Here is a 24,033-nt window from a genome sequence, read left to right on the forward strand (position 1 = left end):
AAGTTGGTGAGGGGCTTGGAACACAGTCCTGTGAGGAGAGGCTGAGGGAGCTGGGGTTGCTTAGCCTGGAGAAGAGGAGGCTCAGGGGTGACCTTATTGCTGTCTACGACTCCCTGAAGGGAGGTTGTAGACAGGCAGAGGTTGGTCTCTTCTCCCAGGCAGCCAGCACCAGAACAAGAGGACACAATCTCAGGCTGTGCCAGGGGAGGTTCAGGCTGGATGTTAGGAAGAAGTTCTTCATAGAAAGAGAGATTGGCCATTGGAATGTGCTGCCCAGTGAGGTGGTGGAGTCACCATCCCTGGAGGTGTTTAAGAAGAGGCTGGATGGGGTGCTTGGTTGCATGGTTTAGTTGATTAGATGGTGTTGGGTGATAGGTTGGATCTCAAAGGTCTTTTCCAACCTGGTCTGGTCTATTCTATTCATGTGAACAAGCATTGCCTAGATTCAATTGAAGTTTGCTCTAAACTGCTGAAGATTCAGAAAGAGTTTGGGCCTATGGAGAGAAAGAACAAAGTCAGAGTTAATAGCATATGCTTGGGATCTTGCTTTTGTAGGCTGTGCTGGAGGATAGGTTTGAGTTTCCCTGTTGAGTGAATACTGCTTTCTTCAGTGTGCCAGCATTGTCAGGCCCTGATTCTGCCCTTGGAGTTCACAAGTCTGCAGGAGAGCTGCTGTCAGAGTGGCACACACCACCTCTCACAATACCCTCAGCTTGGATGCAATGTACAGGCAAGCCCTGAGTGACTGTGCAGTTCATTGTTCTGAACTCAGTGATACAACAGAAGTGCCTGCAGTAGGAATGCAGAGGGATTGCATGGTCTGCTTTTCTGACCTGGGGAGAAGCCTGAGGTAAGCAGGGGCTTGATGCTGAAGGGTAAAGGAGCTTTCAGTAAGTAATGCACCCTCACTGAGTTGGCAGATGGGTGGGAGTGTTCATCTGCAGCAGGGTAGGAAGGATCTGCAGAGGGACCTGGCCAGGCTGGATCTATGAAGTTTAACAAAGCCAGATGCCAGGTGCTGCACTTGGGTCACAGCAACCCCATGAGGCTCCGGGTTTGGGGCAGAGTGGCTGGAAACTGCTCACTGGAAAAGGGCCTGGGGATGCTGCTGAGAGCCAGCTGAAGGTGAGACAGCAGTGCCCAGATGGCCAAGAAGGCCAGCAGCAGCCTGGTCTGGATCAACAATGGTGTGGGCAGCAGGAGCAGGGAAGTGATTGGATCCATGTACTGGGCAATGGTGAGGCTGCACCTTAAATCCTGGGTTCAGTTTTGGGCCCCCCACTCTAAGAGGGACATTTAGATGCTGGAGCATGTCCAGAGAAAGGCAGCAAAGCTGGGAAAGGGTCTGGAGAACAGGGCTGGGGAGGAGCAGCTGAGGAAACAGGGGGTGTTCAGGGTGGAGAAGAGGAGGCTGTGGAGAGGCCTCATTAGGTTGGAGAGTAGGAACAATTTCATTGCTGCAAGAGTGGTCAGGCATTGGAAGAAGCTGCCCAAGGGGGTGGTGGAGTTGTTCAGGAGCCTTGTGGACGTGGCACTTTGGGACATTGCTTAATGGCCATGATGTTAGAGGTCTTTTCCAAGGGAAGGAATTGTATGATTTTATGATTTCTGCAGCTGCTGCTAAAGTTTAAACTCTGAGTTTAAACAGCAAGCTGACCGAGGTAATGGTTGGGCTCAATGATCTTAAAGGTCTCCTCTGAGCAAAGCCATTCTGTGAGTCCTTGTTCCAGTGACAAACTGAAGAATGAGCTTTTTCTCCTGCCAACAAATCAAAGCATTTCCTTCAGCAGTTAGTGAGGAGGATTTTGTGAGATAAGTCTTTTAAGTCAGGCTGTGTGTCTGGGAGGAATTGGGCCAGGGGTCTGAGGCTGCCTGGTGTGCTCCTCCTGACTTCTTGTTTAAAGAAAAAGGAAGCAAACTGCTGATGTTGATATCTGAAAGCACAACTGGATGTAAGATAAGATGTGGAATAAGGTAGTGTGGTAACTGGGTGTTGCTGAAGCAGCTGGAAGGAGAGTTGGTGATTAGCATGCTGAGGTGGATTTGTCTCAGGTTTAATTTCAGGAGCACTTAGGATTTAGCTGACAGTTATTCCCCAGAGCTGTGTACCCAGGGAGGTTCAGGCTGGCTGGTTGCTGTCCAGGTGAGGGTGCTGTATGCCCTGCAGGGCAGCTCACCTACTGGTTTTGGATGGAATGAAAACATCTTGAACAGGGCAGGACTAAGTCATTGAACTTCTAAAGTTATACTGTGATCCTGGGAACACAAACCCTCTCACTGTGGGTGGGATGACTGGGTGGTGAGAAGGGTTGGGTTGAAGGGGCACCAGTTGAAGGACACAGAGGGACAAAGCCTAGTTGGAGACCTGTGGCTAGCAGTGTCCCCTAGGGGTCAGTACAGGATCCAGCCCTGTTCAATACCTCATCAATGAGCTGGACTAAGGGACAGAGTGGACCCTCAGCCAATTTGCTGGTGACACAAACTGGGAACAGTGGCTGACACCCTGTCAGGTTGTGCTCCCACCCAGCATGACCTGGACAGGCTGCAGAGCTGGGCAAGGAGAAATCCAATGCAGTTTAATAAGAGCAAGTGTCAAGTCCTGCATCTGGAGAAGATCAGCCCCATGGATCAGTACAGGCTGGAGGCTGATCAGTTGCAGAGCAGCTCTGGGGAAAAGGACCTGGGAGTCCTGGTGGACAGCAGGATGCCCATGAGCCAGCAATGTGCCAAGAGGCCAGTGGTCTCCTGGGGTGAATCAAGAAGAGTGTGGAAAGCAGGTTAGGGGAAGTTCTCCTCCTCTACTCTGAGGCCACATCTGGAATGCTGTGTCTGGTTCTGGGCTCCCTGGTTGACAAAGGACAGGGAACTGCTGGAGAGGGTGCACGAAAGGGCTACAGAAATAGTGAGGGGGCTGCAGCATCTCTGTGATGAGGAAAGACTGAGAGCATTGGGGGGCTTGAGTCTGGAGAAGAGAAGCCTGAATGGGGATCTCATAAATGTTTCTAAATGCTTCAAGGGTGGGTGTCAGGAGGATGGGAGCAGGCTGTTTTCAGTGGTGCCCAGGGACAGGACAAGGAGTAGTTGGCACAAACTTGAAGATAAAAAGCTCCATCTAAACGTGAGGAGTAACTCCTTTAGTTTAAAGGTGGTGAAGCCCTGGAGCAGGCTGCCCAGAGAGGTGGTAGAGACATTCAAAACCCACCTGGATGTGTTCCTTTATGTCCTTCTTCACATGAAGCTGCCTTGGCAGCAGGGCTGGACTCGCTGATCTCCACAGGTCCCTTTCAACCCCTGATATTCTGTGATTCTGTGGAACACTGCAGGCTTTGTGGGACAAGCCACGGTCACTGTGAGCTTTAAAGCAGCTGATGCAGATGTGTGCCTTGCAGTCAGGACTGAGTGATCAGAAGAGCCAACTTCAGATGCTGCTCCCAACTACTGCAAATGTTTTATTTGACCTGAATGTAGGGAATTGTGCTCAGGAGATGGATGTTACAGGCAGTTCCTCATCCCTGTGGCTACTTCTGTCTTTGTTTCTTCATACATGTGTAAAGCTACAGCTGTCTTTACCAGTCTGTGGATATGGAGCTAGTCAGAGCGCTGAGGAGCTGTCTGCAAAGACTACTGTAGCATTGTGAGCCAGAAGGGGGAGGGAGGGGGTTCTACCCCTCTGCCCTGCTGAGACCCCACCAGCAGTGCTGGGTCCAGCTGTGGAGTTCTGAGCACAGCAGAGACAGAAGTGGGGCCAAGGGAGGCCACAACGGTGCTGGGAGGGCTGGGAGCCCTCTGCTGTGAGGCCAGGCTTGAGAGAGTTGGGCTTCTTCAGCCTGGAGAAGAGAAGGCTCCAGGGAGACCTTCTGGGGGCCCTGCAACGCTTCAGGGGGGTGATCAGAAAGCTGGGGACAGACTTTTGAGCAGGGCCCTGTTGGGACAGGACAAGGGGTGATGGTTTGAAATAAAAGAGCGAGATTCAGACTGGAGAGAAGGAAGACATTCTTACCCTGAGGGTGGCCCAGGTTGCTCATGGAGGCAGTAGATGCCCCACTCCTGGAAAGCTTTCTGTGTGCTTTAGCTCTCAAGTTGGCCTAGAAGTCCTCTAAGTGATTCAAGTGCTGGATGGGCAGTGGCTGAGCTGGGGAGGACAGGGGGAGAGAAGATGATCAGAAAAGTCCCTTTTGGCTTGGCAGAGGATTATTCACCTCGTTATGTTTGTTTCAGCTCAGGCTGTTTGACCTTGCAGAGCATCTTCCCTCCAACGACTGAGGTGCTCCTCTGAGCCATCTCATTAAAAATAATTAGGAATGAAAATAATGGAGATGAGCCCTCAGAAACCACCCGGGGCTGCGGCATGCCGCTGCTCCCTCAGGTTTGTTCAACAGATTCTGACTTTGCTCCCAAGGAGACAGAGCCTTTCTTTATCTGCCTCTGCCTTGATCGTGTAATTGTAAAGCAAATGCAGTAGTTAGATGAAAGAGTGAAGTTAATGACGGGAACAAAAGTGTTTCTCTGGAGCCTTTAGGGAAGCCTTCAGAGCTTGTTGGTTTATTTACTCTTCTGAGCAGTGCCTGGGGGCAGGGCGCTGCTACATCCGATCACATTTCCCACTGCTGCTGAAACACAAACCCCATCCTGAAGCTCACTTACATCCTGCTGCTTCTGCCTTTCTCAAGGTGTGTTCGGTTTAGGACGATTTGAGTTCCATGATCGCTCCATTGCACATCTGGATGCCCTCCTGTGTGACCTTCTCTAGCTGAGCCTGCGCTGGCAGGAGCTTACACTTGATGATCTCCAGAGATCCCTTCAAGCCCCTCCCGTTCTGTGATTCAAGGACGACTTGGTTTTCTGTTAGAGAAAGTTTGTGGCAGTTTCAGGCTATGCTTTTCAAACTCAGCTGCAGATTTCGAGCAGGAAAGTAGAGAAATATCAATCCTTCACTATTGGGTGTAAAAAGGAAACCAAAAGATGATTCTGAATCAATTTAATTGGACAGAATATCTGCTACAGAAGCAAGTGTCTATTAACATCTCCCACATTTAACCTGCAGAAGAGGAGGCTCAGGGGGGACCTTATGGTCATCTACAACTACCTGAAGGGAGGTTGCAGCCAGGTGGGGGTTGGTCTCTCCTCCCAGGCAGCCAGCAGCAGAACAAGAGGACACAGTCTCAAGCTGTGCCAGGGGAGGTTCAGGCTGGATGTTAGGAAGAAATTCTTCACAGAAAGTGAGATTGGCCATTGGGATGTGCTGCCCAGGGAGGTGGTGGAGTCACCATCACTGGAGGTGCTTAAGAAGAGCCTGGATGAGGCACTTGGTGCCATAGTTTAGTTGATCAGATGGTGTTGGGTGAGAGGTTGGACTCCATGATTTCAAAGGTCTATTCTGGTCTGGTCTATTCTGTTCTGTTCTGGTCTGGTCTATTTTGTTCTGGTCTATTCTATTCTATTCTGCTTTCATCCCCATTCCTTCTTTTGCTCTCTGGTCTGGCTGTCCTGTTGGCAGAATAAGGCCTTTGACCTTGAGATAAGACTACCACTGCTTTCTTCCAGCTTCTCTCTCTCTCTCTCTTTTGGTACAAAGGGGTTTTGGGAGGTTTTTGGGGGGACAGTGGAGCATCTTCCCTGCTTCTCTGGGAAAGCCAGAGTGGGGGCAGGGGGGTTGCTGTGCTATTTTCTGATTGTAAATGCCTGTATAACATTGCAACTCCTGTATATTTTGTACACATTCATTGCATTCCATTGTAGAGTGCAGACTTTGCTTTGTAAATACAGCTTCACTTGCTTCCAGCTGAGCTGGTTGTGCTTAGCTAATGTGAATGGGAAACTCCAACCCACCCCCAAAGTTAGAACAAATCAATGGGGAACATTCCAGACCGATGTTCAGCTTCTCCTGGTGCTTCCAGCAGTGCAGAGGTCCCTTCCATTGGTAGGAGAAGTCAGCCAGCCTTTCTGTGCTGTGCCCTGTGGCTGTTCTGCTGGGACACAGAATGATAGGGTTTGGAAGTGGTCTCTGCAGATCATCAAGTCCAATCCCCTACCAAGGCAGGTTCAAGTAGCTAAGGTCACACAGGAGCAGATCCAGGCAGGTTTGGAATGTCTCCAGAGATGGAGACTCAACCACCTTTCTGGGCAGCCCATTCCAGGTCAACATCACCCTATATGAAAGAAGTTCCTCCTCATATTTAGATGGCACTTCTTATGTTCAAGTTTGTGTCCATACACAGAGACTGTGGTGCAAGGAGACCCCTCAGGTGGCTCAGTTGCTAGTGCATCAGACCCTTAATGGGAAGGTCATGAGTTCAAAGCCTGCATTGGGCAGTAGTGTCCTCCCTACTCTAGTCATGAGGTCTGTGGTGACAGGTTGGACTCGACCTTTGAGGTCCCTTCCAACCTTAGGAGTACTGAGACCATCCTGTTGTAGCAATTGCAGTAGGTTGATTAAGGTTTTGAGTTAATTAGATGCATGTAATAATCTGCAGCATGAAACTGGAGCAGTTTCAGTATCTCCTGGATACCAGCTATAGGGCACTTGAAAACATAAGAGCAGGAAAGCAGAGGCTTGTGTAAATATTCCTTCCTAAGTCACCTTTGGTGCTGCAATTATCTCTGGTTGTTTGTGTTGGATGAAGCAATCTCTTCCTGCTGAAATAATTTCTGTTGAGGAGTATGTCAATAGAACTTGAGGAGAACCAAGCCCTGCCTCATATCTCTGCAGAACAGTTTCTGTAAGCCCTTTCAGAAGAAAATTAATCTCTCCAGGGGTCCTTCTCCCTTTCACAACTACCTCAAATCAGGTTAGAGCCAGGTGGGTGTTGGTCTCATCTCCCAGGTTAACAAGGGACAGGATGAGAGGAAATGGCCTCAGGTTGCATCAGGACAGGTTAAAGTCAGACATGAGGAATAATTTCTCCCCTGAAAGGGTTGTCAAGGCCTGGAAGAGGTTGCCCAGGGCAGTGGTGGAGTCCCTGTCCCTGGAGGGATTGGAAAGCCCTGTAGATGTGATGCTGAGGGACATGGGTTAGTGGTGACTTGGCAGAGCTGGGCTAACAGTTGGGCTTGATGACCTTGAAAGTCTCTTCCACCAAAGGCAATTTCAGAAATGGAGGAATTGGACTTCTCTGATGTTCCTGCCCTGGGTGCTGCTGCTCTGGCAGGGGGGTTGGACTGGATGATCTTTTGAGGTCCCTTCCAACCCCTAATGTTCTGTGACTCTGTGAACAGAACTAGAGGTTGGCCTGCTCTGGATGAACACATTGAGACAGCCAGCAAGGAGAGAACATCATCATGGAAACAGAGATGATGGAGAGAAAGCTCACTCATTTCTGGACTGGGGCATCTGTCTGATGAGGAAAGGCTGAGAGCCCTGGGGCTGTTTAGCCTGGAGAAGAGCAGCCTGAGAGAAGATACTAATGTTTATAAATGTCTGGAAGGCAGTTGTTAAGCAGGGGCCAGGCTGTTTTCAATGGTGTCCTGTGATAGGACAAGGGGCAGTGGATACAAACTGGAAGCCAGGAAGTTCCACCTCAACATGAAGTCAAACTAACTTACTGTAAGGATGATGGAGCCCTGGAGCAGGCTGCCCAGGCAGGGCCTCCTCCTCTGGAGACTTTTGAGATGCATCTGGTTGCATTCCTGTGTGACCTGCTTTGGCAGGAGGCATGGGCTGGATGATCTCCATTCTACAATTCTGTGATTGCTTAGAAATGTGGAGCAGCCTTTCCTGTGCCTAGGGCTGTGTCAGGAGAATTGGAGGAGCACCTAAATGTCTTCAAAAGTATGGGCTGCAACCTCTCATACAGTTCTCTGTGGTGAAGAGGGAAGGTTGTCTCTTACCTTGCTGTCTCAGTGGTGCTGTGAGACCCTTTGAAAAGAAAAAGTGCCTCTCCATTACCTTTTTGTTTCTCTGTGCTTTTAAGAGGTAATGTTTTTCTTCTGTTCAATGTGGAAAGCCGAACTCTCCTCCAAGCCCAGCCATCACATGTGGTCCGGGCGCCTTTCTGTACTGTAGGACTGCACCTCTGCGTTTGCCTAGCTCTGCATGTACTGCTTTGTGTCTTTGAACCTATCTTTTGAGTAAGCCAACCAAATCTGACTGACTTTCTTTCATTATTCTGCTCTGCTTCCATTGATGCCTCTAAACCTTTGACTCCAGACTGGCAATACGAGGGTAAGATGGCACAAGTGTAACTTTCTGCACCTCGCTCCTCTGTGTCTAGTTTTTGTTTCCCTTAGAACATCCTTCCAGTTCTGTTCCTCCTCATTAATTGGAGCCTTTTGTTGCAATTAAACTCCAATTAAGTTTGTTTCCCCTCTGAAGCTTTGATGGCTGTTTGTACCTTTTAGTCATCACTCTGTTATCTCTTTGGGTTAAATTACCATCCTGTTATCTCTTGTCCTGAAGGACTTTTGCTTCACTGAGATGCCCTGGTGGCATCTCTACAGCAAGACACAAAGAGCCATCCAACAGGTTGGATGAGGCCTTGAGCAACCTGGTCTAGTGGAAATTCTCCCTGCCCATAGCATGTGGGTTGGAACTAGATGGTCTCTAAGATCCCTTCCAACCCAAAGCATTCTGTGGCTCTATGAACTGTACAATGTGGTGGAGTTGGTGTGGTCATGATGTAGGAAGGGAAGGCTCTCATACAGAGGTGACAGAACAAACCACATCAAGGGGGGAGGGTGGTTGGGGTTTTTTGTCTAAAGTGTTTAAGTCTGGATCAGCATCTGAGATGTTAAATGTTTGTCACCAGATTCTCCATTGCTTTATGAAGTTTTATCCTCTGAGTAAGGGATAAGCCAAGAGCTCAGATGTTGTTCCTCTGTCAGTGTGGCTCAGATAGCAACTGTAGCCCATGCACACGTAGTGTTTAAGGGAATGCTTCCCTCCAGTCAGCCAAATACAGGCTTGTTCAACAAAACCCCCAAGGTCCTTGTCCTACAACTGGAAATAACTTCTCTTTTCTCCTTTATAGATTGCAAATTGGCCAGAACGGGTCCTCCAGCCACGATAGTTCCTATTGACGAGGAAAGCCGCAATGGTGAGTGCCCCTCGCTTCGCTGCAGCGCCCCTTTGCTACCCCTGCCTTAGCCGAGCCAGCCGTAGGGCTCAGGGAGTGGAATGTCCACATGCAGCTCAGCTTTGAGGACTGGGCTCTGGAAACCTGTCAGCAGGGACTGTGGGCAGGAAGGTGACAGTGATCCAAAATGCTGGGAGGTGTCATTTCTTCCCAGAAGTTATCCATCCTGTTAGCTTCGGGCTTTGCCTCCGGAGAGCTCTTGTGAGTGTGCATCTGGTTTTAACAAGTACTTCTGGCCACAACCAATAAAAATGCTAATAAACCAGGAGCTCACCTCCCAGCTTGCATTTTGCTGTCTGACTTCTTAGGTCAATTGTGCTGTTACCAAGGGAGAAAGTCCTGGTCAGCTTTTGGTTTTGGTGTGGTTAAGTAAAGCTGCAACCTTCTTTCTCTGAAGCTTGGTAGGAGTGTTAACATTGCTGTGTCATGGGTTTCACCTGCAGCTTGCAGAGGGTTGCTCTGAGTTGAGTAACATGAGATAATGGAGACCTCTGAAATGGCAGAATCTGCTTGCATGCAGGCATGGAAACCTCAAAAGAAAATGAATGCCTTTTGCTGTTCTTCTCCTGCCAAATGAAACACTTCTCAAATTGCTGATCTGTAGCCCCAGTGCTTTACCCTGTTGCAGTGTGGCTCTTGCTCCTGATACCAACTTACTACTCTCTCCTGGGTTTTATTTTGTAATTATTACAATTTTTTGACCTCATAAGCTGGGCACAGTGGTGTGCTTGCATGTGGTGGTGATTTGACATCTATGGCTGCTTGAAATGGTGAACAAAGTCCAAGTCATGCTGGTGGAACCTCTGCTGCTGCCCTTGGGGGCACTGCTTGCTGATGGAGTTGCTTAAGATCAGGTGGATATGGGAATGCAGGTTTCTAATGGTAAGAGCAAAAAACCCAGGGGTTTGGGGCTGCAGAACTCTGACAGCTGCTAGTGATGTGACTTGTAAACACGGGCTGGTGTCTCCCTTCTGTGCTGATTTTCTTGCAGTCACAAATGAGGGTTGGTCTAAGCAGGATGAAATCCCCCTGGTAGTAGTGCCCACATGCTGAGCAGGGCTCTCCTTTCCTTTTGTATTCTGTCCTCCAGCCTGAGTACTAGAGAAGTAACTTATACAGTGCAGTATTAAAGATGAAAGCAGTATCATGATTAGAACATGTTAATGTCAAGTGGAACAGCCCCTTCCCCCCTCTCTCTCTCCTCCTCTGCCCCTTCCCCTCTCTCTCTCTCTGCTACAGATGGAGTCTTGAGATTTGATGCTTATAATGTAATTGTACCACCTTGTTGGGAAGGTGTCAGGTATTCTTGACTGTGCATAGGTATACTAGAGAAGAAGAACCCTATGGAGCTGTGCAGCCTGGGGGCTGATCAGTTGGAGAGCAACTCTGGGGAAAAGCATGTGGGAGCCCTGCTGGATAACAGCATGCCCATGAGCCAGCAATGTGCCCTTGTGGCCAAGAAGGCTAAGGGCACCCTGGCATGCATCAAGACAAGTGTAGCAAGCAGGTCAAGGAAGGTTCTCCTTTGTCCTCATCTGCACCGGTGAGACCACATCTGGAATACTGTCTCCAGCTCTGGGCTCCCCAGTTCAAGGACAGGGACTTGCTGGAGACTAGACTAGACTAGACTGGAAGAGACCTTCAAGATCATCGCATCCAACCCATCAACCAATCCAACCCACCTAAACAACTAACCCATGGCACCAAGCACCCCATCAAGTCTCCTCCTGAACACCTCCAGGGATGGTGACTCCACCACCTCCCCAGGCAGCCCATTCCAATGGGCAATCACTCTCTCTGTACAGAACTTCTTCCTAACATCCAACCTAAACCTCCCCTGGTGCAGCCTGAGACTGTGTCCCCTAGCAAAGGGCTGTAGCAAAGGACTACAAAGATAGTGAAGGGATTGGAACATCTCTCTTACAGTGAAAGATGCAGAGAATTGGATCTTTTTGCTGTGGAAAAGAGCAGACTGAGGGGGGACCTCATCAGTGGTTATGAATGCTTCCAGGATGGGTGTCAGGAGGATGGGACCAGTCTCCACCAAGGATGCAAAGCAGCTACCAGCAGATTTATTTATTTTCCTGCTCTTTGGGTGGGCTCTTCCAGATGTCTTCAAACTCAGGGCACATCTTTTAGCTTGCTGGAGTTAGCCTTGGGTCCGTGCTGAGTGATGGACAGTGTTGTAGGGCAGTGTGTAGAAGTACACACCTGTGCTGGAGCTTGAACACAGGAGGTGGAGCAGCAGATGGAGAACTGGGTACCAGTGATTATGCCAGAGAGTCTCCAACAGAGGGCATGAGGATAATGATGGGTCAGGAGCATCTGTCTGATGAGGAAAAGACTGAGGGCCCTGGGGCTGTTTAGCCTGGAGTAGAGCAGATTGAGAGGAGATCTCATGAATGTTTATAACTGTGAGGGGTGGCAGTCAAGAAGAAAGGGCCAGGCTCTCTTCAGTGGTGTCCTGTGACAGGACAAGGGGCAATGGATACTAACTGGAACAAAGAAAGTTCTACCTCAACATGAGAAGAAACTTCTTTACTGTGAGGGTGCTGGAGCCTTAGAGTAGGCTGCCCAGAGAAGTTGTGGAGTTTCCTTCTCTGGAGACTTTGAAGACCTGCCTAGATGCCTTCCTGTGTGATCTGCCCGAGGTGATCCTGCTTTGGCAGGGAGGTTGGACTCAATGATCTGCAGAGGTCCGTTCCAACCCCTGAAATCCCATGATTCTATCATTCTCTTAGAGTATCACCTACCCTAATATGAAGAAGAATATGTACTGGCATCTTGGTAATGCTTTTGTGACACAAACTCTGCAGCTGTGATTAATTTGTTTCTGTTCTTGCCTCTCCTGTGTAAATCCATAAGTGCTGTTGTGCTTCTGATTATGTTGGGGTTTTATTTTGCCTCTCCCCCTTGCCCTTCTGCTGGTAGGGAGGACTAATGACTAGTTGGGCTGCCTGCACAAATGACATCCTCTCTTCTCTCCCTCCATAAATCCCAGTGCTCGTTGGGGATGCCTGGTATTTATGCAAACCCAGGTAAGTGTGGGAATGAGCTTTCCTGGCTGTAGGTATTATTTTTCTCTCTTTTCATCTTCCTGCTATCCTGGCAGCAATCTTTTGTCAGCCTGACTTCCTGGGGAGGCAGAGGATGTGTGCTCACTCTACAAATCCCCATCAATAACTCCCTGTGGCGAGGGATTAAATGGGAAATAAGGCAGAGAGAGGCAGGAAACCAGGCTGGGGGTGGTTGGTTTTTTTTTCCCCCTGCCACCATTGGACTGATTTGTTTTCAGTTTAATTGCATGTAATGCTGGAAGATTGGACCTGATTGCTGAGGCACATTGACAATGTCACTATGCATTTCCCTGCTGCACCAAACTATTTTAACTAGTTTCTGAGGAGCAATTGGCAGGGATTGAAGGAAGTGTCTCTAGAGGCACAGGATCTGTAGCCTCTCTTCTGAGACCAGCTTAAGTGTCTAATACATTTCCTATGGGCTCTGCATCATGGCTCACAAGCAGCCATTGCTTAATCAAATTTTCAATGACTACCAATGTGGGCTGGAGTTCAACTAATGATCCTTAAAGATTAAAGGTCCTGCTATCCATCTCCTGTGTGGGGCATGTGCTGGTTCCAGCCTGGCTTGCCTAAGGAGAAAAATTGATCTAGGAAAGAGCCCTTTTCAGATGTGGAAAGTTGTTGTGGTGTACTGAGAAGAGAATTTCAGAGAGTTGTGGCTTTATAGGCTTTGAGGAGAAAGTTCTTCCCAGAGACAATTGTTAGCCATTGGAATGTGCTGCCCAGGGAGGTGGTGGAGTCCCCATCCCTGGAGGTGTTCAAGAGGGGATTGGATGTGGCACTTGGTGCCATGGTCTAGTAGGCATGGGATCTTGGGTGACAGGTTGGACTTGATGATCCTTGAGGTCTTTTCCCACCTTGTTGATTCTGTACTTTTTTCCTGATGTTCCTTTGTGAGATCCTCAATGCAAGAGAGACATGGACCTGTTGGAGAGGGTCCAGAGGAGGGCCACAAATATAATCAGAGGGCTGGAGCACCTCTCCTACAAGGACAGACCAAAAGAATTTGGGCTGTTCAGCCTGGAGAAGAGAAGGCTTCAGGGAGACCTTAGAGCTGCATTTCAATACCTGAAGGGGACCTACAGGAAGGCTGGGGAGGAGCTGTTTAGAAGGGCCTGTGGTGATAGGACAAGGAACAATGGTTTGAAACTAGAGCAGGGTAGATTTAAGATAGGCTTAAGGAGGAAGTTCTTCACAATGGTGGTAGTGAAATACTGGAACAGGTTGCTTAAAGATATGATCAAGGCCCCATCCCTGGAGACGTTCAGTATCTGATGGACGTGGCCCTGGGCAGCCTGATCTAGCTGGAGGTTGGACAAGATGACTTTTGAGGGTCCCTTCCAATATAATGCAGTTAGCTCCTGATGCAATCTGGATGGCTAAGGTGTTCATAGCATTGAGGCTGAGAGAGCTGGGGTTGTTGAGCCTGGAGCAGAGGAGGATCAGGGGAAACCTCCTTGCTGTCTACAACTACCTGAAGGGAGGTTGTGGCCAGGTGGAGGTTGGTCTCTTCTCCTGGGCAGCCAGCACCAGAACAAGAGGACACAGTCTCAAGCTGTGCTAGGCCAGGTTTAGGCTGGATGTTAGAGAGATTGGCCATGGGAATGTGCTGCCCAGGGAGGTGGTGGAGTCACCATCACTGGAAGTGTTTAGGACGAGACTGGATGGGGTGCTTGGTGCCATGGTTTAGTTGATCAGATGGTGTTGGGTGATAGGTTAGACTCAATGATCTCAAAGGTCTTTTCCAACCTGGTTAATTCTATTCTGCTCTGCTCTATTTTATTCTGTTCATATTAATCTGGGTATTCTTTGGCTGATTGTGTGTGTGCTGATGCTCTTCTGTGATCATTAATAGTGGGTCTGTGCACCATGAGCTTAACCAGCAGTACAAATCTGACCTAGATCAGCCCCAGGCACACAGGATGGAGTTTATTCTGGTCTGATGCTTTTCTCTTGAAAGAAAAGTGATACATTAGCTTTGATATCTGCCAAATTAAGTAACTTACCAAAGCAGCAGCTCTCCTTTCAGAACGATGGGGACACATTTTGACCAAGGAGAGTGTGTTTGGATTGATCTGTGTATGCCACAAGGCTGCACAGTGCTAGGGCCTCTGCTAATGGCTAAAGACTGGATTTACCACATTGCAGAGCTTCACCTTCCCACACCCAACTGACTTGAGAGCCCAGGTGCTTCTCCAGGTCATCCAGATGAACAACCGTTTGAGCTTGAGTCTGCATGCAGCTCGGAAGAGGTGATCAGCTTGGTGTTCACAGCCCTGACAAGCGCTGTCTTGGGCACTCCTGTGCTGTTTAGGGGTGTGCTGGGTTGGCTTGCAGAAAGGAGGTAGCTTGGGCCATAAAAATCCACTGGGAACAGTGTTACAGTCCAGGAAAATTTCAACAGAGCATCAGGAAGTGATTTACTGCCCACTGCTGTGCTCCTTGACCTTGAAGAGGGCAGCATGCAGTGAGGTGCAAGAATATCAGGAGAGGCTCATCTGAAGCTGATTGCTTCTTTTTGGTCCTTCTTGCAGAACTTGTCTTCACATTTGAGGATTTTTTGAATGCTCCAGTCGAAGTACTGTCCTCAGATTTCTCCATAATGAAGGAAAATTGGCTGATACTTGTAGGCCATTCCTCTTCTGCTGTCATGACTTGCATGCTTGGTTGCCAGAGATAGAAATTTCCATCTTTTGTATGCAGAGATGGAGCTGATTACAGCTAAGGCTTATTTGGTCTTAATCAGCTGTCCCAGGAATTATTATGAAATGCAATAACAGGAATATTGTCAGAGCATAACCAAGTTCTCTTTCAAGAAAGGGTAAATTGCCTGGAAGAGTAGAGCTGCTGTTCTTAGAACCATAGAATTGTTTCAGGTAGAAGAGACTTCAATGAACATCCAGTCCAACCTTCAACCTACGACCACCATGGCCCAGTGTGCCATGGCCACAGGTTTCTTCAACACCTCCAGGGATGGTGACTCCACCACCTCCCTGGGCAGCCTGTGCCAATGCCTGACCACTCTTGAAGGAAAGAAATGTTTCCTTGTCTCCAACCTAACCCTCCCCTGGCTCAATTTCAGGACATTTTCTCTCATTCTGTCGCCTGATACCAGGGAGAAGAGACCAACCCCCACCTTACTCCAACCTCCTTTCAGGGAGTTGTAGAGAGAGAGCAATGAGGTTTCCCCTGAGCCTCCTCTTCTCCAGACTAAACAATCCCAGGTTCCTCTGCTGCTCTTCACCAGCCTTGTTCTCCAGACCCTTCCCCAGCTTTGTTGCCTTTCTCCAGCCCCTCAGTGCCCTTCTTGGAGTGAGTGGCCCAAAACTGAACTCAGTATTTGAGGTGCAGCCTCACCTTCTGCGTCTTGGCAGGTAAGGAGGCCGAGATTTGAGCAGAGGAAAGGTTGAGCACAAGAACAAGATGGTAGGAAATTCTCTTGTGCTCAGCTAATGACCGTTCTCAGCAAGACAGAATATGGCATATTTGTTTGGTCCCTAGTGCTCGTGGTATTCCTCATGTGAGCAGCTGGCTCATACCTGTTGCTGCTCAGCTCACCTCCTCCAGTTGTTCCAATCAAGATGTAAAGCAGTGCAGGGAAGGATCACTGCTTAGCTGACAATTGCTTGGGGTTATAAATGCATGCTCATTTCCATTCTGAAATTGCACATTGTTAGGAGCTGGTATTAGTGATTTCATTGTGAAGTCATGAATCAATTTGGTGTCTAATGCTGGCTTTATACCTCAGATTTAAATCCACACTCACGTGGTTTGGTTTCTTTCCGTGGGGGACAGGCGTGTAAAGCCTGAAGAAGCTGTAAAATGGATGAGCTGCTTGTTCCCCTTCTAGCCACCAGCACAGACCCAGCAGTGCCCAGTATCTACTGGACTGGTAAGTTATCTGTGGGACAGCAGGGTGTCCTGCTGGTCAAGAAGGACAATGGGATCCTGAGGTGCATTAGTCAAAGTGTGTCCAGCAGGTCTAGGGAGGGTCTCCTCCCCTCTCTACTCTGCCCTGGTGAGACCACACCTCCAATACTGTGTCTGGTTTTGGGTTCCCCAGTTCAAGGAAGACAGGGGTCTGCTGGAGAGAGTCCATCGAAGAGCCATGAGGGTGCTTGATTAAAGGACTTGAACATCTCTCCTATGAAGAAAGACTGAGAGGCCTGGGACTGTTTAGTCTTGAGAAGAGAAGGCTGAGAGGGGATGCAATAAATGTCCATAAATATCTGAGGGATGGGTGTTAAGAGGAGGGGGCCAGGCTCTTTTCAGTGGCACCTGGCAGGAGGACAAGGAATGAAGGATATAAGCTAGAGCACAGGAAGTTCCACCTCAGCTGAGGAGAGACTTCTTTACTGTGAGAGAGACAGAGTCCTGGAGCAGGCTGCCCAGAGAGGTTGTGGAGTCTCCTTCTCTGGAGACTTTCAAAGCCAACCTGGATGTCTTCGTGTGGGGCCTGCCCTAAGTGATCCTGCTTGGGCAGGGAGGTTGGACCTGATGATCTCTGGAGGCCCCTTCAAGCCCTCCCATTCTGTGATTCAAGCAGAGCTTTTGCTCAAGGTGTTTGCAGTTCCCTTTCCCCCTTTTCTTGTTCAACTATGTCTGAGAAAAGACAAACATCCCAAAACCAGAGGAGGTAATTTTGAGTGGAAATAGAGGAGAAAAGAAGTTGTCCCTTTACAAACTGACTAGTTCATTCTGAAGGATAAAAGATGCAGTTAGTAAGTGATGGAGCTGGAATGATCTCAAATGGGTCTGAGCTGTCATCTGTCTAGAAAAATCTCCTACCCTGGTGCCAGTGCTCTTGAAGGGAGGTGAAATACCTGTCCTGAAATTACCTTAAGGGACGAGAGTTTGCTTTCCTTTTGGTGGTTAGCCTTGTTTTGGTTTGGTTTTTCCCCTCTTATTTTCATCCTTAGCTGTCTCATGGCACCTCCGTAGGTTCTTGTATGTAGTCACCAAAGCCATTTTGGCTTCCATGGCAGTGTCTGTGCTTGCGTGCTCGTGTCCTGTCTCGGCTCAGGGGGTAGCTGCTGAAGCCTTTCTTGTGCTGACAACTTCTGGCTGTGCCAGTCCCCACAAGCAAACATTCAGCTGCAAGCTATTGAGTGTTTTTCACTCATTAGTGAAAACCTGTAGGAGTAATTAGCAGGTCAGGCAAGACCTCAGGTGTTACCTGTGTAGGCATTTCAATTGACAGGGACTGGGGGCTGGACTTGGGTTTGTGGCAGGTGCCATTGCTGTGACCAGGGGTTTTGCTCTGTGATGCTGAGGCCTTTTCAAAGTGCATTTGAGATTTACCTTTTCATATTATTATTTTTTTGGTGGAAAGCCTCCTGTGTGTGATTGAAAAGTTCCCCAACAGCTCATCTCTGACAGCTTGAGCATTCAGAATAAATTATCCAAATCAGCATACTCAACCCATTCACATTCCCAGGCTGTCAGTTCACCTTTGCCCACGAAGAGCTGTGTGTTTCAGCTGTTTATTTCTTTCAGCTCATTTTGAAGCACTGAATGTCATTTTGCTACCAATACTCTGTGGCTGCCTTCTCACATGCAGCACAGCAGTGCAAGCATAGGAGAGTCTGCATCCAGTTGTGGTGCCCCCAGCATGAGAAGGACATTGAATTGTTGGGAGTGGATCCTGAGGAGGCCATGAAGATGTTCAGAGGGCTGGAGAGCCTCCCCTGTGGGGACAGGCTGTGTCAGATGGGGCTGTTCAGCCTGGAGAAGAGAGGGCTCCAGGGAGACCTTCTAGTGACCGTCCAGTACCTGAAGGGGGCTACAAGAAGGCTGGAGAGGGACTTTTTACAAGGGCTTGTAGTGACAGAATGAGAGGAGGTGGCTTTGAGTTGGAAGAGGGGAGACTGAGACTGGAGAATGAGGAAGAAACCCTTGACAGTGAGGGTGGTGAGACAGTGGAACAGATTGCCCAGGGAGGTCGTGGATCCCCCCTCCCTGGAGGTGCTCAAGGCCAGGCTGGATGAGGCCTTGAGCAACCTGGTAGGCTGAACAGGAGCCTGCAGTGTGCCCAGGCAGCCAAGAGGGCCAATGGCATGCTGGCCTGCATCAGGAGCAGTGTGGCCAGCAGGAGCAGGGAGGTCATTCTGCCCCTGTACACTGCACTGGGCTGATGAGAGGTGTCCCTGCACATGGCAAGGGAGTTGGAACTGGATGATCTTTAAGATCCCTTCCAACCCAAACCAATCTATAATTCCATTTCCTCCATTTTGAGCCTGCTTTACATCAGGGGGTGGGAGGTGACTGTAGTGATCAATGCTATAGTAGTAATGGCCAGAACTGTGCTGAAATATCACTTTATTTTAGGAGGTACTCTTTGTTAACTAACAGAAGATGGACACTGAGCTCCCTTTTTCTTTTTCCTCTTGTTCCCTGCAATCCAGGAGGGTTGAACTTTGCATGAAACTTGTTGTGAGATCACAGAATTGCCAGGGTTGGAAGGGACCTCAAGGCTCAGCCAGTCCCAACCCCCCTGCCATGGGCAGGGACACCTCACACCACAGCAGGTTGCTCACAGCCACCTCCAGCCTGGCTGCAAACACCTCCAGGCAGGAGGCTTCCACCACCTCCCTGGGCAACCTGTGCCAGGCTCTCACCACCCTCATGGGGAAAAACTTCTTCATCACATCTAATCTAAATCTCCCCTCCTCTAGCTTGGATCCATTCTCCCTGGGTCCTATCACTCCCTGAGATCCTGAGCAGTCCCTCCCCAGCCTTCCTGTAGCCCCCTTCAGATACTGGAAGGCCACAATGAGGTCACCTGGGAGCCTTCTCTTCTCCAGACTGAACAGCCCCAACTCCTTCAGTCTGTCCTCACAGGAGAAGTGCTCCAGCACTCTGATCATCCTCCTGGCCCGAACCTTTTGGGGTTCTGTGTTTTATATTTGAGGACAAAATGCAAATCTCCTTCAGCTTGGGCAACCAACTTGCAGCTGCACCCTCAGGGGGAGTCTTAACATTGGGGGGGGTGTTCAAAAATGTTTTAAATGGTAAAAATTAAAGAGTTTTAAGACTCCTAAGTCCCAACACAGGCTTGTCACCTAGCTCCAGCAGCCTCATGGTGGGGTTATGCAAAGGCCAATGATCCCCAAAATTAGGGAGGACAAACCCTCAGGTTAAGAAGGACATTGAGACACTTGAACATGTCCAGAGAAGGGCAGTGAGGCTGGGGAGAGGCCTTGAGCACAGCCCGGTGAGGAGAGGCTGAGGGAGCTGGGGTTGCTTAGCCTGGAGAAGAGGAGGCTCAGGGGTGACCTCATTGCTCTCTACAACTCCCTGAAGGGAGGTTGTAGACAGGTGGGGGTTGGTCTCTTCTCCCAGGCACCCAGCACCAGAACAAGAGGACACAGTCTCAAGCTGTGCCAGGGGAAGTTTAGGCTGGAGGTGAGGAGAAAGATCTTCCTGGAAAGAGTAATTGGCCACTGAGATGTGCTGCCCAGGGAGGTGGTGGAGTCCCCATCCCTGGAGGTGTTCAAAACAGGCTTGGATGTGGCACTTGTTGCCGTGGTTTAGTTAGTCAGGAGGTGTTGGGTGACAGGTTGGACTTGATGATCTCTGAGCTCTTTTCCAACCTCATTGATTCTGTGATTCTCATTTATCCCCTTACCAGTTTCCATTACTATGGAATTCAGCATTTTATCCTAGTGCCTGGGGAAACACAGCCTGGCTAAAGTAAAGCAGCAAATCTCAAACTTCTGGATTGAGATTTGCCTTTAATTTATGCCATCAGCACATGGTGATAATTTTCTTCCTCTGATAAGGCCTTCCCTCTGAAGCTGTTTCAAGGACCAGTGGTAAACTCTTCAGACCAAAGGGGCAAGAACAAACTGAGAGGGAATATTCTCAGTGCTGATCAGTATCTGAAGTTTGGCACGTAAACCAGGTGGAGAGTTGTCAAATTGGATATAAGGTATCCTTCATGCTATTAAAAACAGGGATAACAAAAGTCTAGCTGGAACAAAGCACAGCTGTTCACCAGCTCTGGAGGCTTTCTGAGAGCTGTCTTGCTTTACAGAGCCAAAATGTTTGTGGGTGTATAATGTGAATGGGTAACTGGTGAGACCCCACCTGGAGTACTGCCTCCAGTTCTGGAGCCCCTATGACAAGAGGGATCTGGAGGTGCTGGAAGGTGTCCAGAGAAGGGCCAGGAGGATGAGCAGAGGGCTGGAGCACCTCTCCTGTGAGGACAGACTGAAGGAGTTGGGGCTGTTCAGTCTGGAGAAGAGAAGGCTCCAAGGTGACCTCATTGCGGCCTTCCAGGATCTGAAGGGGGCTACAGGAAGGCTGGGGAGGGACTGCTCAGGATCTCAGGTAGTGATAGGACTAGGGGGAATGGAATGAAGCTGGAGGTGAGGAGGAAGTTCTTCCCCATGAGAGTGGTGAAGCCCTGGAATGGGTTGTCCAAGGAGGTGGTTGGGGCCCTGTCCCTGGAGGTGTTTAAGCCCAGGCTGGATGAGGCTGTGGCCAGGCTGATCTAGTGTGGGGTGTCCCTGCCCATGGCAGGGGGGTTGGAACTAGCTGATCCTTGTGGTCTCTTCCAACCCTGACTGATACTATGATACTAACTGATGATGTGAACATGATTGTAATGCTGATCAATATCTGAGGAGGGACAGACTCCTTTCATTAGTGTCCAGTCACTAGCCAAGGGGAAATGGGAACAAACTGGAACCCAGGGAGTTCCATCTGAATGTGAGGAGAAAATCTGTTTGCTGTGAGCCCTGGAGCAGGCTGCCCAGAGAGGTTGTGGAGTCTTTGACTCTGGAGGCTTTCAAGACCTCTCTGAATGCATTCCTGTGTGACCTACCCTAGGTGATCCTGCTCTGGCAGGCTAAGAGACCTGGGGCTGTTGAACCTGGAGAAGAGCAGATTGAGAGGGCATCTGATCAATGCTCAGCAAGAACTAAAGGGTGGGGGGCAAGAGGATGGGGCCAGTGTTTTTCAGTGGTGCCCAGTACAGGACAAGGGACAATGGGCACATACTGGAATCCAGCAGGTTCCATCTGAAGATGAGGAGAAAACTTCTTTGATGTGAGGGTGCTGGAGCCCTGGAGCAGGCTGCCCAGGGAGGTTGTGGAGTCTCCTTCTCTGGAGAGATTCCAAACCTGCCTTGATATTGTGACCCTGGGCAACCTGCTTTGGGTGCCCCTGCTTTAGCAGGGGGCTTGGACTCGATGGTCTCCAGGGGGTCCCTTCCAACCACTTCTGTGCTGCACTTTGGTGAGTCCCTTTGGAGAGGGAGTGGAGCAGCCAGCAGCTCTGAGCTCTGACAGCCTTCTGTGCTGTTTTTCATTGAAGCCTCGATTCACTGCCCCTCAGGACAGAGCTTTCTGTGTGCCTAGCCCAGGTGTCTCATTGTTGGTGGTGTCACTTCAGCGGAGGGGCCGTGGCTGTGGCGCCGAAGGTGTGCGGGATGAAAACAACGCTGAACTCTCTCTCTCTGTGAAGCTTGTAGGTCATAATTATTTTATCTTTGCTTAATTATTTGATGCCAAGTTCTAATTCAGCCCAAATGTATATCAGTTCCTTTCAGAAGACTAATTATGCTAATCATGCTGCCAGGCATTCACTTTCTCTTTTTCCAGGATGGTTGATGAGCCCAGTGAACAACCTGGCAAATACTGCTCCTGAAAAGCACTGCTGAGCGTTTCTGTTTGGCCTTTTGTTTTGGCACTGTCACAACAAAGTGAAGTTTAAAAGAGCAGCTCTGTGATAAATGATCTTCCTCTGGAGTGATTAAGAGTTGTTGAAAAGGGCATCCCCGAGGAAAGCAGCACCTGAGAGATCCAGCTAACTTCTCAAGCAGGCTGTGTGGAGAGGGGGGGTGTTGGTCTCTTCTCCCCAGTATCAGGTGATAGAAGGAGAAGAAATTGCTTGAAGTTGTGCCAGGGAACGTTTAGGTTGGAGATAAGGGAAAGTTCCTTTCCTGCAGGAGTTGTCAGGCATTGCAAGAGGCAGCCCAGGCAAGTGGTGGAGTCTCCATTGCTGGAGGTGCTCAAGAAGCCTGTGGACACAGCACCTGGGGACATGGTTTAATGGCCATGGTGGCCTTGAGTTGATGGTTGGACTCCATGAGCTTAGAGGTCTCTTCCAACTGAAAGAATTCTGTGGTAGTTCTTGCTCCTCACACTCACATTGGTTCTTTCCTCCTCCTTGCACTTTGACCACTTTGCTCATTCTTGTTGCGTGGCCAGCAGGAGCAGGGAGGTCATTGTGCCCCTGGACTCTGCACTGGTTAGGCCATACCTTGAGTCCTGTGTCCAGTTATGGGCCCCTCAGTTTAGGAAGGACATTGAGACACTTGAATGTGTCCAGAGAAGGGCAACAAGGCTGGGGAGAGGCCTTGAACACAGCCCTGTGAGGAGAGGCTGAGGGAGCTGGGGTTGTTTAGCCTGGAGAGGAGGAGGCTCAGGGGAGACCTTCTTGCTCTCTACAACTACCTGAAGGGTGGTTGTAGCCAGGAAGGGGTTGGTCTCTTCTCTCTAGCAACCAGCACCAGAACAAGAGGACACAGTCTCAAGCTGTGCCAGGGGAGGTTTAGGCTGGAGGTGAGGAGAAAGTTCTTCACCAAGCGAGTCGTTCATCATTGGGATGTGCTGCCCAGGGAGGTGGTGGAGTCCCCATCCCTGGGGGTGTTCAAGAGGGGATTGGATGTGGCACTTGGTGCCATGGTCTAGTCGTGGGGTCTGTGGTGAGAGGTTGGACTTGATGATCTTTGAGGTCTCTTCCAACCTTGGTGATTCTGTGATACTGTTCATGCCTCTTGTGTCTCACTCCACTTAACAAGCTGAAAGATGAATTGGTCCTGTCCTGGTTTTGCTGGGACAGAATTGCAGGCAAGCCCTGGGCTACAGGCTGGTAGCATTTGGAGTCAGCCAGGACAGCTGACCTGAGTTGGCTCTAGGTGTGTCCCACCCCATGAACATCACACAGTGTAAAGGGGGAAGCTTGCTGAGGATGGGGCTTCCTGCTTGGGCTTCTGCTCTTATGTGAGTTCTTCCTGACCCTGCTCCTCTTGTGATTCTTGCTCCCAAGGACTGCCTGCCAGGTTATTGCGACTGCTGCACCTGCCCTGGGCCATGTATGTTTTGTCTACTTTATAGAATAGACTAAACCAGGTTGGAAGAGACCTTCAAGACCTACATTGGTGTTGGTTTGGCAGTTTTGTTGCATTTGTTTTCATTTCAGCCCTCTGATTTTCTCACCTTTTCCTCATCCCCCTTCTGTGCTGGGGAGAGGTCATAGAGCAACTGCTGGAGTTTGGCCCTAGATGTAAGCTAAATGTAGGCAGGTCCCCTGGGGAATCCCTTTGAAGTCTCTCTGTAGTTAGCTGTTGAGTGTCCTAATTCTTTTCTGTGTTTTGGAGCCTGTAGGTTGCTCCCCATATCCCTCTGTCAGAGGTCACTCTTTAGCAGTTTCAGCTTCCAGAATTAGCTCTGCTTCCCCCACAGCCCAGAGAGCCCTGGGGAATTCAGTCCTGGCTTTGCCTTAACCTCCTCATTATTCCAGCTACCAGAGGTGGTTATTCATCCCTTGCTCTGGTTCCCTTTGTGCGTTGTGTTGCTGTAGCTCCCAGGGTCAGGGTAGGTGTCTGGGTTTTATTCTCTCTAATTATTCTGTGGTTCAAGTTCTGTGGCTTTGAAGTGGAAGGAATTTCAAAGAACTTGAGATGAAATGTGCCTTTCTTAAGGAAATGTTTAGTAGGTTTTGCTTGGCCTCAGTGATTCTTTGTGACTTCTTGAAAAAATCATCAGACAAACCTTAAGTCAGGGCTGATCTCTTTGACTTTTATCCTCCCCATCAGCTTTATTTTGCCTTTTTCTGAGCTGTTAGTCCTCAGCTCTGCTTCCCAGAGCAAATGG

At 49.4% G+C, this 24,033-nt stretch overlaps 1 protein-coding gene across 1 annotated transcript in view; it reads left to right on the plus strand.

The window, feature by feature from the left end:
• The window catches only part of PCDH15 (protocadherin related 15), a 365,652-nt gene that overhangs the window by 102,149 nt on the left and 239,470 nt on the right, over positions 1 to 24,033 (plus strand). The window contains exon 3 of the mRNA XM_068140381.1: positions 8,967 to 9,032. Coding sequence (XP_067996482.1) covers positions 8,967 to 9,032 — 66 coding nt within the window. The remainder of the gene's footprint in view (positions 1 to 8,966; positions 9,033 to 24,033) is intronic.

This window comes from Melanerpes formicivorus, unplaced genomic scaffold (genome assembly GCF_026170545.1).
Source record: "Melanerpes formicivorus ecotype bairdi unplaced genomic scaffold, bMelFor1.0.p_v2 SCAF_6, whole genome shotgun sequence".
Lineage (NCBI taxonomy): Eukaryota > Metazoa > Chordata > Aves > Piciformes > Picidae > Melanerpes > Melanerpes formicivorus.